Source organism: Phaseolus vulgaris, chromosome 6 (assembly GCF_000499845.2).
Source record: "Phaseolus vulgaris cultivar G19833 chromosome 6, P. vulgaris v2.0, whole genome shotgun sequence".
Taxonomy (NCBI): domain Eukaryota; kingdom Viridiplantae; phylum Streptophyta; class Magnoliopsida; order Fabales; family Fabaceae; genus Phaseolus; species Phaseolus vulgaris.
The window spans coordinates 9,652,234-9,666,610 of NC_023754.2; the positions used below are offsets into that span (position 1 = coordinate 9,652,234).

The 14,377-nt window shown below is 42.9% G+C and overlaps 2 protein-coding genes across 2 annotated transcripts; one reads left to right on the forward strand and one right to left on the reverse strand.

Moving 5' to 3' along the window:
• Positions 1–1,956: 1,956 nt before the first annotated feature.
• Positions 1,957–3,741, reverse strand: LOC137833336 (sugar transport protein 10-like). The gene is made up of 3 exons (XM_068641691.1): positions 3,283–3,741; positions 2,539–3,162; positions 1,957–2,412 (listed from the first exon to the last, which is right to left on the reverse strand). Exons 1-3 carry the CDS (start codon positions 3,739–3,741, stop codon positions 1,957–1,959), a joined length of 1,539 nt encoding a protein of 512 aa, XP_068497792.1.
• Positions 3,742–7,417: 3,676 nt separating this feature from the next.
• Positions 7,418–8,515, forward strand: LOC137833337 (uncharacterized). Its single transcript, XM_068641692.1, has one exon. The coding sequence runs from the start codon at positions 7,418–7,420 to the stop codon at positions 8,513–8,515; it is 1,098 nt and encodes a 365-aa protein (XP_068497793.1).
• The last annotated feature ends 5,862 nt before the right edge of the window (positions 8,516–14,377 follow it).

The following is a 14,377-nucleotide window of genomic DNA, read 5'->3' on the forward strand; positions in this document are numbered from 1 at the left end:
ATCAAAAGAAATCAAACAAATAACTGAAACAATTTTTTTTTAATAAACCATTGGTAAAGAAGAAAGAGAGCGGATCGAAACGAACTTACAATGGTACGAGAACACAATGAAACTCACAAAAGAAGAGAGCAACACCAGAGCAGAAACAGAGAGAAAACGCGAAGCGTCCAAAAAGAAAGAAAGTATGAAAGCGTAAGTGGCGCGCTTCAAAATTATGGTAAAAATGAATTTAAGAATGCGACTATTAGTAATTGTAGTGGAATTGGGTTTTAGAATTTGTAAAAGAGAAAGAAAAAAAAACATGCATAATAGATTTACGCTCCGTCTATATCCGGGTGAGTTCTGTTCATCCAAACGAATTGGAGGGAGTCACTTCTATTTAGATCCATTCATTTGTGAAGAACTACGAGCGTGTATTTTAGGGGATGGATCATTTTCGTATCCTTGCTCACACGAGTCTTTTCTCTACTATGTCGTATAATAGAATTCGCATAATGAACTGTAGGAAAATTTTGATTTACCACTCTTTTCCTCTCAACCGGTTCAGTTTCAGTTATTCTTTCCCGGTCAAGCCTTTCAGTTTTAGTTGTATTATTGATGAACATAATTTTATTCACACTTATTAACTTTAATCATAAATTATTGGAATGCAATAATAAAGAAATTCATTGTTTTAATTAAGATTCATATAATTGGGTTTATTTGGGCCTTAATTATTATTTTTTTCTGTAAATTTTGTATTGTTAACCCAAGTTGCTTCTTTTGAATCAAGATAGGAAACAAAATTTGGAATAAAGAATTAGATAACTAAATCTGTAAATATCTTAGAAAAGAAATTGAATGCAAATTTATGTAGGGATGTTCTCTCAAAATCCTACAATTAAATTTCGTCTGCACAATCCTTTAAAAATACAACAAATATACTTTGAAGATATCATTCAAGAAAATATTCTACAATATCTCTCACAGCAGTGCCAAAATAAATTACCATCAGTGCACAAATCTGAAGAAAATTGGAAACAATATATCTACAAGAGAAGCAAGAATAAAATCTGAGACTGTTTGGGAATGAAGATATATGTTTAATAATTTGAAACAGGAAAGGAAGCATCTGATAATTGTAAAACAATACTTTAAGACATATTTTTTAATCCTATTTTGTGCAAGGAAAAGAGCATTGTAAAAGAGACTTCACGCGTGGAGGCTTTGGGTTGTTGGGTGAAGACGGATACGAGGGTGTCGGCAACAAAAGAATCATAAAGAGGATTGTTGTTGGGTGCTGTCGAATATCAGAGTTTGGCGAAGACAGGGGAAAGAGAGTTTCAGTTTCTAGGTTGCGAGAGCCATCAACACATTTTTGCACCAACAAAATCCTCTAGTTACCAACATTCATAAGTTCATCACTCGTGTCAAGGTTTTACATTTAATATTCATTATTATCGTTAATATTACTATTAGCATCCTCATTATACTTCTACTTAATATCACGTCCCTCATATAAATACACCAAAATACTATTTTTTGAAACTAAACATCATTCTGAATTAAAAATTATAAACTTAACTTCATTCAATCAAACTCGCCTTTCAAGTCTAACCCAATTCAAAATTTACATCAAATCTCTATTTATAAATTGGAAAGTAAGATTTTTCCTTTAATGTATCACTAAAGGAATATCCAAACATATCTTTAATTTTTTTTTGCGTGTTTAGTATTGATCAAATAATAATGTTTTATTCTATGTTTACTCTTTGGACCTGTTATTGATTTAAATAATTTAATAATACAAATTAATAATTGAGCGAAATTCAAGTAATTTAATATTCAAAATTAACATAAATACACAGTACATTAAAAATTTGTTGAACTTGGTGTATTACAAAAAGTAATTTACAATTTACATGTAAGAAATGATAGAAATTTTGTTGGTATGATTAAACAAAATTCTTGGACAATTCAAGCTGTCGTCATACGAGGATGTGCTTCGGTGACTGCATCATTCGGAATGAACTTACTCCAAAACCAATGTGACTTCCAAACTTTATTCATCTCTTCAATTCGAACATTTCTTGTCTCGGGCAGAAACAAGGCAACGAAAATGGTCATGATGAGCACAAATCCAGCAAAGAAGAAGAAAAGACCAAACTTCAAGTGACAAAGCATGGGTAGAAAAACTTGAGCAATTATAAAGGTAAATAACATGTTTACAGCAACATTAGTGCCTTGACCTGCAGATCGAACCTCAAGAGAACATATTTCACTAGGAACCAACCACCCTAGTGGACCCCATGACCATGCATATGCTGCAACGTATGCACATATAAAAAATAAGAGAGTAGTAGCTTCTCCGCTGCTGAAATGGCCTTCACCACTCACTCCAAACTTCAAAGCAATCATGATTCCAACAGCAAGCTACAAACAATTATTATGGCCTTCAAATTAGTTGTTCATGCTAGAAAATGACTCAAGTCATAAAAGTGTTATCTTTTAAATATTAAAATAACATACACTGTTTATCGATTGAGTTAAGATTTTTACCTGACAAATAAGCATTTGAATGCCACCTTCGAGGAACAATATCCTTCTCCCAAACTTGTCCACAGAGAAAATGGAAACAAAAGTGGCAACCACGTTAACACCTCCAGTGATAACAGAAGACATAAGGGAAGTATCGTTACCAAAACCCAAAGTTTTAAATAGGACAGGTGCATAAAACATGATGACATTGATGCCAGTGAATTGTTGGAAAAATGGAATAAGAGAGCAAAAAGTGAGTTGCGGTCTATATTTTGGTTGTGTAATGTTTTTCCATGGATGTTCCACATCTTTGGCTGCTTCAGTCGCATCAACAAGGGCTTGGAACTCCTCATCAACATTATCCATGCCACGAATCTTCTGCAACATTTTCTTAGCTGCTTCTGTCTTACCTCTTTCAATTAAGGAGTTAGGGGTGTCACCTAAGAAAAGAGATCCTACACATAACATAAATGCAGGAACTGCACCAACACCTAAAGAAATTCTCCAACCAGATTCTAGTTTGGCAGTGCCATAGTTAATGAGGTTTGCAACCAAGATGCCAATTGTGATCATCATTTGAAATCCAATGTTAAGTGCACCTCTTATGGATGTTGGAGCCATTTCAGATAAATACACAGGTACAGACTATTGAAAATAATAATAAAATAATAAAACAAAGGGAATGTTAAAATAGTTAAATCATGAAAAATTCTCCATATTCATATAACCAAAGTTGAAAGCATTGACTAGGATACAAAGTCTCACCTGATTACAATATCCAACGCCAAACCCAAGAAACAAACGACCTATGATGAGCATTTGAATATTGACGGCAAAACCATTGATCAATGCACCAAGAAGGAAAAACAAACCACCTGCAAACATTGAGGTCTTGCGTCCCATCATTCTTGTGGTGGTGGAAGCAAAGAAAGAAGCTACTAATGCAGCAAGATATAAAGAAGAGGTGAATAAAGTAAGGAGCTGGTTGTTGAATTTGCAATATTGACTCTCATGGTTGGATTCATCTTTCATTTGTCTGTAAACACTAGGAAAGAATTTTATCAAGAATGTTTCCATGGAAGTGACTCCTCCTGTAATTCCAAGATCATAACCAAACAGTAGACCACCCATGGCTGCTACAAAACATGTCACCAACACATACATTGTGATCTTACTTTCATATTGCCTTCCATTTTCTGAACTAACAAAACTTCCACCAGCCATCTTTTCAAACTTTATATTTTAAGTGGATCTCTCTCTGTCTTAACTTTCCTTTCTTTTTCTACATATGAGATGTTAAGTAATGTCTTGTTTTATAATCTAAAATATGCTAAAAAGAAACATCTAACAAATGACAATGCGTTATATCAATGAAATAACTTCTCTAACAATATTTTATTTTTTAAAAATATTTAATTATCTATTGTGTTATTAATATCCTAATTTATGTGTATGGTTTCTTTTCGTTGCAACTAATATGATAATTTAAGAATTTGAGATAAGATCTAATTGTTAGATTTTTACTCAAAATACATAATCATTGTTTTATAAAGGATAGTTTAATTTTTCAAATAGTTAATAATATAATCTACTTGTAATCCAAAGAACATTAAGTAATAAAATAATATACATTAGTGTTGTGTTGATAAAGTTTTTATAAAACAATATTTTAATTTGTGTACTGTAAAGTGTTTTAATTTCAAATTCTTAATACAAACGTAGGTAATACAAAATATGTTTTGTTTAATTACAAAGCTGAAATATTTTATAAAAGGTCAATTTCAAGCAAATCAATCAAAACAAAAATGTAGTGGAATTGGGTTTTTGAATTTGTAAAATAGAAAGAAAAAAAAAACATGCATAATACATTTACGCTCTGTCTGTATCCGGGTGAGTTCTGTTCATCCAAACGAATTGGAGGGAGTCACCTCTATTTAGATCCATTCATTTGTGAAGAACTACGAGCGTGTATTTTAGGGGATGGATCATTTTCGTATCCTTGCTCACACGAGTCTGCTCTCTACTATGTCGTATAATAGAATTCGTAGAATGAACTGTAGGAAAATTTTGATTTACCACTCTTTTCCTCTCAACCGGTTCAGTTTCAGTTATTCTTTCCCGGTCAAGCCTTTCAGTTTTAGTTGTATTATTGATGAACATAATTTTATTCACACTTATTAACTTTAATCATAAATTATTGGAATGCAATAATAAAGAAATTCATTGTTTTAATTAAGATTCATATAATTGGGTTTATTTGGGCCTTAATTATTATTTTTTTCTGTAAATTTTGTATTGTTAACCCAAGTTGCTTCTTTTGAATCAAGATAGGAAACAAAATTTGGAATAAAGAATTAGATAACTAAATCTGTAAATATCTTAGAAAAGAAATTGAATGCAAATTTATGTAGGGATGTTCTCTCAAAATCCTACAATTAAATTTCGTCTGCACAATCCTTTAAAAATACAACAAATATACTTTGAAGATATCATTCAAGAAAATATTCTACAATATCTCTCACAGCAGTGCCAAAATAAATTACCATCAATGCACAAATCTAAAGAAAATTGGAAACAATATATCTACAAGAGAAGCAAGAATAAAATCTGAGACTGTTTGGGAATGAAGATATATGTTTAATAATTTGAAACAGGAAAGGAAGCATCTGATAATTGTAAAACAATACTTTAAGACATATTTTTTAATCCTATTTTGTGCAAGGAAAAGAGCATTGTAAAAGAGACTTCACGCGTGGAGGCTTTGGGTTGTTGGGTGAAGACGGATACGAGGGTGTCGGCAACAAAAGAATCAAAAAGAGGATTGTTGTTGGGTGCTGTCGAATATTAGAGTTTGGCGAAGACAGGGGAAAGAGAGTTTCAGTTTCTAGGTTGCGAGAGCCATCAACACATTTTTGCACCAACAAAATCCTCTAGTTACCAACATTCATAAGTTCATCACTCGTGTCAAGGTTTTACATTTAATATTCATTATTATCGTTAATATTACTATTAGCATCCTCATTATACTTCTACTTAATATCACGTCCCTCATATAAATACACCAAAATACTATTTTTTGAAACTAAACATCATTCTGAATTAAAAATTGTACCGACCAGGTCATCGGGTGTGATGACGTGGCGTTAAGCGATAATATAGGCGTGTTGATCGGGACACCTGGCCGACAGAAAGGAAGTAAATCGGGAAGTCAGTATAGTCGCCGATCATTGAAATGGCGTTCTCCGACCTCTAATGTCCGTAACCGGTGATCACCAGAGTTGCGTCACAATCGCCGTATGTGAGTACTAGGAGATCGTGTGGTTAGAGATCGCCGAAAGGGGTTAGATATCGGGTGGTTAGTGATCGCCGAACTATCAGAAAAGTTTATTTAAGGTTTCCAAGAGGTACAAGTACGGAAGACGAGTGACATGCTTGTCACGTAGCAGCGGAGGATGAGGTTATCAGAAGATCGCGCCCTAGCCAGAGGTCGGGTCGGGGGAACAGTTTCCCAGAACATGCCTGGGGTGCAAGTGAAACAGATCGTGATGGCGGCAGGCGAGACCACAGTGATGGTGCACGTGGTGGCACCCAGTACTCGCCACTTGGGGGGTCGTGCTCCAAGGAAAGCCGTGCACTAAGTTACTCCCTGCATGGATAACTTAGTCGAATGGCGAAAAGAATAGAAGTCACGCTCAGGTTGTGGAAGCTCCAGATGTTGACACGTGTACAGTTGGATGTGAGCCATGTGTCTGGAGGTGTAACCGTCAGGAGAGAGAAATAGCTCAGGTATATAAGGAACACTTAACAGACTTTTGAGGTACGCTTTGATAATACTTTCTAGTACACTGAGATTCACTACGCACGGTACCTTGAGTTGAGATATTTTCTCTGAGTTTTTGGTGATTCTTCCACTGACTTGAGCGTCGAAGCGCGATCGGCCGCAGCGGCGCCACTTTGTTTTCTTCAAGTTCTTGCGTGGAATTAAGACGTGAAGAGCAAAAGCTAACGTGGTGCGAAGTTGATCCAAAGGAGAGATCTTTGACGTGGCAAGACTCTTGCACTCAGGTCAACCGACTGGATCATCAGGCGCCCACCATGTAGCCGAAGAGGCTCCTTCGCCCCTCAACTAGGGGGATCCACTCCCCTTAGACCTCGACTGGGGGCTTGTTCCCGTATGCCAATACAGTCCCACATCGCTCAGAAATCGAGGCCAAGGGCAGTTTATATACTCCCTCCTCCCTTCACCCTTCGAGGCACCTTTTAAGGACAAAACCGTGACGGAGCACCGATCTCCAAAGCGGACAATACCTCGGATGCGGTGATTGACCCTAGCGATGCTGCCCAACGACTTGAGGTCGGAACAAAGGCGCCCACCGTGGGGCCTTGTAAAACGTGTTTCCCATCCACAGCGTGAGTTTCTTGAAGTTTCTACAGTTCTTGTGTGGTTGTGTGCTGGTGCAACCATATTCCGAAGTTTTTCACCGTTCGTTTGAGCTTTCCATCGGTGAATCGCGTTTTTCTCCGTTCGTTTGAGTTTTTAATCGGCAAATCGAGGTTTTTACCGTTCGTTTAAGTTTTCAATCGGCAAATCGAGGTTTTTACCGTTCGTTTGAGTTTTCGACCAGTGAATCGGGGGTTGTAGTGGAGAAGTAGGAGGTTCGTGTTGAGATTGCGAGTTTCTGTGGAAGTTTGAATATCCGAATTGATCGTTTGCTGTTGCGGTTGTTTTCTTGGAAGTTTTTCGAAGGTAGAGAAGTTTTGACCGGTTGATTGCGGGATCAGTCGTTCTGGTGGTGAAGGTCCTAGTCGTTGGAGTTTGATCTGTTGTTATTTCATGCGAAAGATGAGAAGTACGCGTCCAAGTCCCGTTGTGCCAACTGTTGAAGAGAGCGTCGTAACCATGGCGCAAATGATGGAGATGATGCGCTCGTTGCAAGAGAATGTGGAGGCGTCGCGCGTTGAGCAAGCGAAGATGCACGAAGACTTGATCGCATCTCAGGCCAGGAATGAAGAGCTCAGCAAGGTTAATGAGGAGCTGCGTCAAGCTCTTCACGAGCAGAGGGGACGCACAACCGATGAAGAAGTTGCACCGTCGTCACCACCGCGCGTTTTTCCGATGCCGTTTGCTCAGGCGATCATGGACACGGTGATCCCTGCGAGCATAGTGGCTGTGAAAGCCTCTTTCACCGGCGTGGAGGATCCTGAAGCACATCTCACCGCGTTTCATACGCAGATGATGCTGTCAGGGGGCTCAGATGCAGTTTATTGTAAGATGTTCATGAGCACACTCCATGGAACAGCGCTGGAATGGTTCGTCAGCCTGCCTACAGGTCATATAACCAGTTTCCAGCAGTTCTCTAAGCTTTTCGTCGACCAGTACATCGTGAACAAGGCGCCACCTATGGTGTCTTATGACTTGTTCGACGTAAGGCAGCATCAGGGAGAGTCCCTCAGGGACTATCTGAATAGGTTTGGAGCACAGATAGTCCGCTTGCCTGGCAAAGACGAGGAGATGTTCACGCATGCTTTCAAAAAGGGCGTGCTGCATGGACCTTTCAGCGAGTCGCTGATTAGGATCCACCCCGCCACGTTTGCCGAAATCCAGCGACGTGCTGTGGCTCACATCACCGCTGAGAGTGAGGTCGCTGAAAAGAGAGGGAACGTGGCTCCTAATAAGCCACGGGCCCAAACTAGAATTCAGTCGCAGAGGGTGTTAGAGACGGCGGTAGCCAAGAAGGATCAAAGGACTCGCCATCCTTACGATCCAAAGAAAAACAAGGGGAGAGGGCCAGGGCGCCCTAGAGAGATCAACCGCCCCCCGAGGTACGAGTTCGTCATGGGATTGGCGGACCTAATCGCCATCCCCAACATAGCTGCCAGGCTTAAAGTGCCTGAGAAAGTTTCAGACAAGGTGTTGGGACCAAAACCGGATATATGGTGCGAATTCCACAAAAGTTTTGGTCACTCCCTTGATTCGTGCTTGGCCTTGGGTTACTAGCTCGACGAATTGGTCAAGTGCGGTTTTTTGAAGGATTACCTGCTGGACAACAGAACGGGGCAAGCGTCGAGCTCCCAGCCGGCGAGCAGTGAAGGCCAGCAGCATGAGGTGCCCACTCACGGCGAGATCCACACCATAGCCGGAGGTTTCTCAGGGGGTGGATGTACTGCATCACAGAGGAAGAAATATGCAAGGTCTGTGATGGCAGTAGAAACGTTTGAAGATCACTCGCCGGATGTGGACATTACGTTCACCAAGGAGGACCTTAGGGACGTTGTGCCTCATGACAACGATCCCATAGTTGTCTCGCTAGTCACGGCGGGAAGGAAGGTCCACCGGGTACTGGTGGACCAAGGAAGCTTGGCAGATGTCATGTTCTGGCCGACTTTCAACAAGCTGCAACTACCCCTTGACCAGTTGAGGCCCTATGGAGGATGCTTGTATGGGTTTGCTGGCGACCAGGTGGAGGTCAGGGGGTACATCGAGTTGAGAACTACATTCACGGACGAGGCGGCCTCGAGAACGGAGAAGATCAAGTACCTCGTCGTGAATGCCCCCTCGGCGTATAACATTCTGTTGGGAAGGCCGACCCTCAACAGGATAGGAGTTATACCCTCAACGAGGCACATGAAGGTTAAGTTGCCGTCAAAGGAGGGAGTGGTGATCACCATAAGGTCGGACTAGAAGGAGGCAAAGAAATGTTACGAAAATAGCCTCAAGAATAAGAAGTCGGTGAGCTACATCACCACAACGCCGCCCCCCGGTGTGGAGCCCAGGTCAGCAGAGGGGCGGGTTGTTGACACGGCGATGGGGATGATCACCGAAGGTGACGAGATCATGATAGACGCCGAGGCGGGGGGAGAGAGCGTCGGTCGGGAGGAAGAAGCGAGAAACCGCCCAGAGGAGGCTAGGGAGTCAGGAATCGCCAGGGCGGTGATCGCCAGTGAAACCAGGCCAAAACCCGTCGAAGAGTGGTTTGAGAGGGAGATCGGGGGTAAGGTCTTCAAGTTGGGGAGATCTCTGGAAGGCGAGGCACAAGACCAGATCGCCAAGGTGATAGAAAGGCATCTGGACACTTTTGCATGGTCTGCTTCAGATATGCCGGGAATCGATCCCGATTTCTTGTGTCATCACCTAGCGATGGACCCTCAGGTCAGACCAGTGCGACAGAGAAGAAGAAAGTTCAATGAGGAGAGAAGACAGGCGATTAGGGATGAAACGCAGAAGCTCCTCGCCGTGGGCCATATCAGGGAGGTCCAGTACCCTGAGTGGTTAGCTAATATCGTGTGGGCAAAGAAGAGCAACGGGAAGTGGCGCATGTGCGTCGACTTCACGGATCTAAACAAGGCTTGCCCGAAAGACTCGTACCCTTTGCGAAGTATAGATGCCCTGGTTGATAGTGCAGCAGGGTGCAAGTTGTTGAGCTTTCTGGACGCCTTCTCGGGGTACAACCAGATTAAGATGCATCCTATGGATAAAGAGAAGACCGCCTTCATGACTGAGAGATCGTGCTACTGCTACAAAGTGATGCCCTTCGGGCTGAAGAATGCGGGGGCCACGTACCAAAGGCTGATGGATAAGGTACTTGCGCCGATGCTGGGGAGGAATGTACAAGCGTACGTTGATGATATGGTCGTGACCTCACTAGAAAAGAGCAAGCACATCTCAGATCTTGAGGAGTTGTTTACCACGATTGCCAAGTATAAGTTGAAGCTGAATCCCGAGAAATGCATTTTTGGCGTGGAGGCGGGGAAATTCCTGGGTTTCCTCTTAACTGAGAGAGGAATTGAAGCAAATCCTGATAAGTGCGTTGCCATTTTGGCGATGAGAAGCCCGGTTACCGTGAAGGAAGGGCAACAGCTTACAGGTCGGATGGCCGCCCTATCTCGTTTCGTGTCAGCTAGTGGAGAGAAAGGCCATCCGTATTTCCAGTGCTTAAAGCGGAACAATAGGTTTGTCTGGACGAAGGAGTGTGAAGAAGCCTTCGTAAAGCTTAAGGAGTATCTGGCGAGCCCGCCGGTTCTGTGCAAGCCTTTGGTGGGAACGCCTCTCAGGTTGTATTTTGTTGTAACTGAGAGGACGGTGAGTGCGGTGCTCGCCTAAGATCAAGAAGAGGCCCAGAAACCTATTTATTTCGTTAGCGAGGTGTTACAAGGCCCAGAAGTAAGGTATCAGGCCTTGGAGAAAGCCGCGTTGGCGGTCGTATTCTCGGCGAGGAGGTTGCGCCACTATTTTCAAAGCTTTACGGTTTGGTGATGACCGACTTGCCTATCCAGAAAGTTTTAAAGAAGCCTGATGTAGCTGGGAGAATGGTGAAGTGGGCAGTGGAACTGTCGGAGTTCGACATCAAATATGAACCCCGAGGACCGATCAAGGGTCAGATTTTCGCTGATTTTGTGGTCGAGCTTTCTTCAGAGGCAGCACAAGTTCAGGGGGATGATTTTCGTTGGGTACTTTCGGTGGATGGATCGTCCAACCAGCAGGGCAGTGGTGCTGGAGTCATTCTGGAAGGGCCCAACGGCGTGCTAATAGAACAGTCCCTGAGATTTGCCTTCAAAGCCAGCAACAATCAAGCAGAATATGAGGCGTTAACTACAAGTATCTTGTTGGCTAAGGAGATGGGAGCTAAGGTGTTGGTGGCCAAGAGTGACTCGTTGTTGGTCATGGGGCAAGTAACAGGCGAGTTCCAGGCCAAGGACCCGCAGATGGCGGCCTACTTGGAGTATGTGCAGGAGTTAAAGGGTTCCTTTGCCTTGTTTGAGGTGGTGCATGTACCCAGGGAGCAAAATGCCCGAGCTGACTTGCTAGCCAAGCTCGCCAGTTCGGGCAAGGGGGGTAGGCAGAGGACCGTTATTCAAGAAACTCTGAAGACACCCAGAGCGTTTGTAGCAGATCACCAGGTTCTCCAGATAAGTAAGTCGACGGAGAGAGTGGCGAGGAGTCACAGGTCCTTGACCCAGGAGACCTTGGGAACACCAAGGATAAGGGCATGTCTAGGGGAAAGGGTGAACATGGCGCAGGTCTGCGCTACGCATAGGCCAGACACGTGGATAACTCAATACCAGCACTGCCTGGCAGATGGCGTTCTCCCCCTGGATCCAACGGAGGCTAGGAAGATAAAGAAGAATTCTAGCAAGTTCACCCTGATCGATGGCAAGCTGTTCAGGTTTGGGTTTACACACCCACTCCTAGTATTTGTACACGGAGAGAAATGCTCAAGAATCATGGCCGAGCTCCATGAGGGTATATGTGGGAGTCACGTCGGGGGTCGAGCTTTGGCTACAAGAATTCTTCGTGCAGGTTATTACTGGCCAACGATGAGGGAAGATTGCAAGAAGTATGCTCAATGTTGCAAGCAATGCCAGCAGCACGCCAATTGGCACAAGGCACCCCCAGAAGAGCTGAAGTCAATTTACAGCCCCTGGCCGTTTCATACTTGGGGAATTGACATTCTGGGACCCTTCCCATTGGCGGTCAGGCAGATGAAGTACTTGGTAGTGGCGATTGAATACTTCAGCAAGTGGATCGAAGCGGAGCCAGTGGCCCAGATCACCGCACACAAGATCGAGAGCTTTGTATGGAAGAACATCGTGTGCCGGTTTGGTGTGCCTAAACGCCTGGTGTCAGACAATGGGACTCAGTTTGCAAGTCACCTGTTGAAGAAGCTGTGTGAAGAGGTGGGAATACAACAGGTGTTTGCATCCGTCGAGCACCCACAGACGAATGGCCAAGTGGAGTCTGCCAATCGGGTGTTGCTGAGAGGTTTAAAGAGAAGACTAGAGAAAGCTAAGGGATCGTGGGCTGAAGAGGTACCCCGCATAGTTTGGGCGTACCATACCACTGAACAGTTAGGAACCCACGAGACCCCGTTTAGCCTGGTTTATGGATGTGATGTGATGATTCCAGTCGAAATCCAGGAAAGCTCGCCGAGATTCCAGAACTTTGTGGCGGAAGACTCGAACGAAGAAAGAAGAATGAATCTGGATTTGCTGGATGAGGTCAGGGAGGAGGCGAGAGTGAAGGCCGAAGCGGTAAAGAGAAGGATTGAGCGAAGATATAACTCTAAAGTAATGCCAAGGAAGTTTAAAAGTGGCGACCTGGTGATGAGGAAGGCCCATCAGTACGAGATGGAGAACAAGTTATCGCCTAAGTGGACGGGACCGTCCAGAATAACCGAGGTGCTCGGGAACGGCGCCTACCACTTGGAGACGCTAGAAGGAGGGGCGATTCCTCGCACTTGGAACGCCACACATCTCAAATTGTATTACAGTTAAGGCCTTGTAAGTAAAGACCAACATGAAGAGATTTACATACTTTCTGTTAAAACAGTTTCAAGGGGGCACTCTTTTTTCCCTAAGGAGGGTTTTTAATGAGGCCACCCAATAAAGAAGAGTTTTCAAGTTTAAAGCTTCTAAGATTGCATGCTTGCTGTTTTAAAAGTTTTTAGAAAAAGACCTTATCACTTGTATGTGATCTAAGGCAACAGTAAAGTTATATTGCATGCTTTATAGTTAAAAGTTTTAAAGTCCCCATCGTTTTTCGACGATCGGTGGCAATAGTTAAAAGTTTTAAAGTCCCCGTCGTTTTTCGGCGATCGGTGGCAATAGTAAAAAGTTTTAAAGACCTCATCGTCTTTTGGCGATCGGAGGCACTAGTAATGTAAAAAGCCCTCAACACTCTCGTGCATCTTGAGGCGAAAGAAGAAGTCCTCCTCGCCCTTGAGCGAGTACAGGCGAGAAAGAGAAGAAGTCCTCCTCGCCCTTGAGCGAGTGCAGGCGAGAAAGAGAAAAAGTCCTCCTCGCCTTTGAGCGAGTGCAGGCAAGAACAGATTGAAAGACCTCTTTGCATAAGCAGATTGAGGCAAGATTAAAAGTCCTCAGTGCATCCAGGGGGGGAGGAGATGTACACCCTGGGCAAGTTGAGGCACCAGAGAAAGTCCTTCTCACCTCAGAGTGAGTTCAGGCAAGATGAAACTGAAAAGTCAGGGGTGTTCATGATCTTAAACGGCGGGAAGGGAAGGTTGATGGAAAACGCCTTTTCCCCTTTAAGTGAAACATCAATATTGACCCAGTAAGTCCAGATAAAGCTTCCACGCTTGCGGGCGGTGCGAAGATAGATAAAATCCTCCTCGTCTTGAACGAGTTCAGGTACGGCGTGAAGGGTGGAAGAAGTTAAAGGATAGCTGAGATAGGTTCGCAGAGAACACCTCACTGTCCAGATCATTGTCCTAAAACTCAGGGAGGTAGAGAAGGATCCGAAAGGCGCCTCTACCCCCAGATGAGGGAACAATGATCAAGTTATGCAAAAAATGGTAACATCGCCAAAACCCTATGGAGTGAAGGTTGAGATAGTAAGGGATTTGTACGGCGAGTGCCAGATCAGAAGAGTTTCAAGCGATGGCAGAAGTAAGGGGCACCTCATTTGGAAGATCAGGTAAACTGTATTTTAATACTAGTTTGAGTTAAAACCTGCTGCCTAGTAAGTGACTTTATGTTAAGGTTTGTTGCCTTAAGTTCACAAGTTTATTGAATGCCACCGCCGAAGACTTGATAGTTGCTCAAATTTACTTTGAGTTAACAGTTTAAGTTTGTTATAAGGTTAACAGTTTGCTCGAGTTAAAAGCAGTATGTGAAGGGTTAAGTTCAAGTATTGCTGAGTTAATTCAGTTGAGTAAGTTTCACCAGTTATGTTGGTTAACCCCACAGCAAATAGAGGCAAAGGCATACAAGGTGAAACAGAAAGACAATATTCAAGCAATAAGAGTTATATAAACAGTGTCAATTCAAGTTTATCCACAGATTGGTCATTACAAACAAAAGATAAACAAAAGGTTTTCAAAGAAAAGGTGATGGGGAAAGGCAG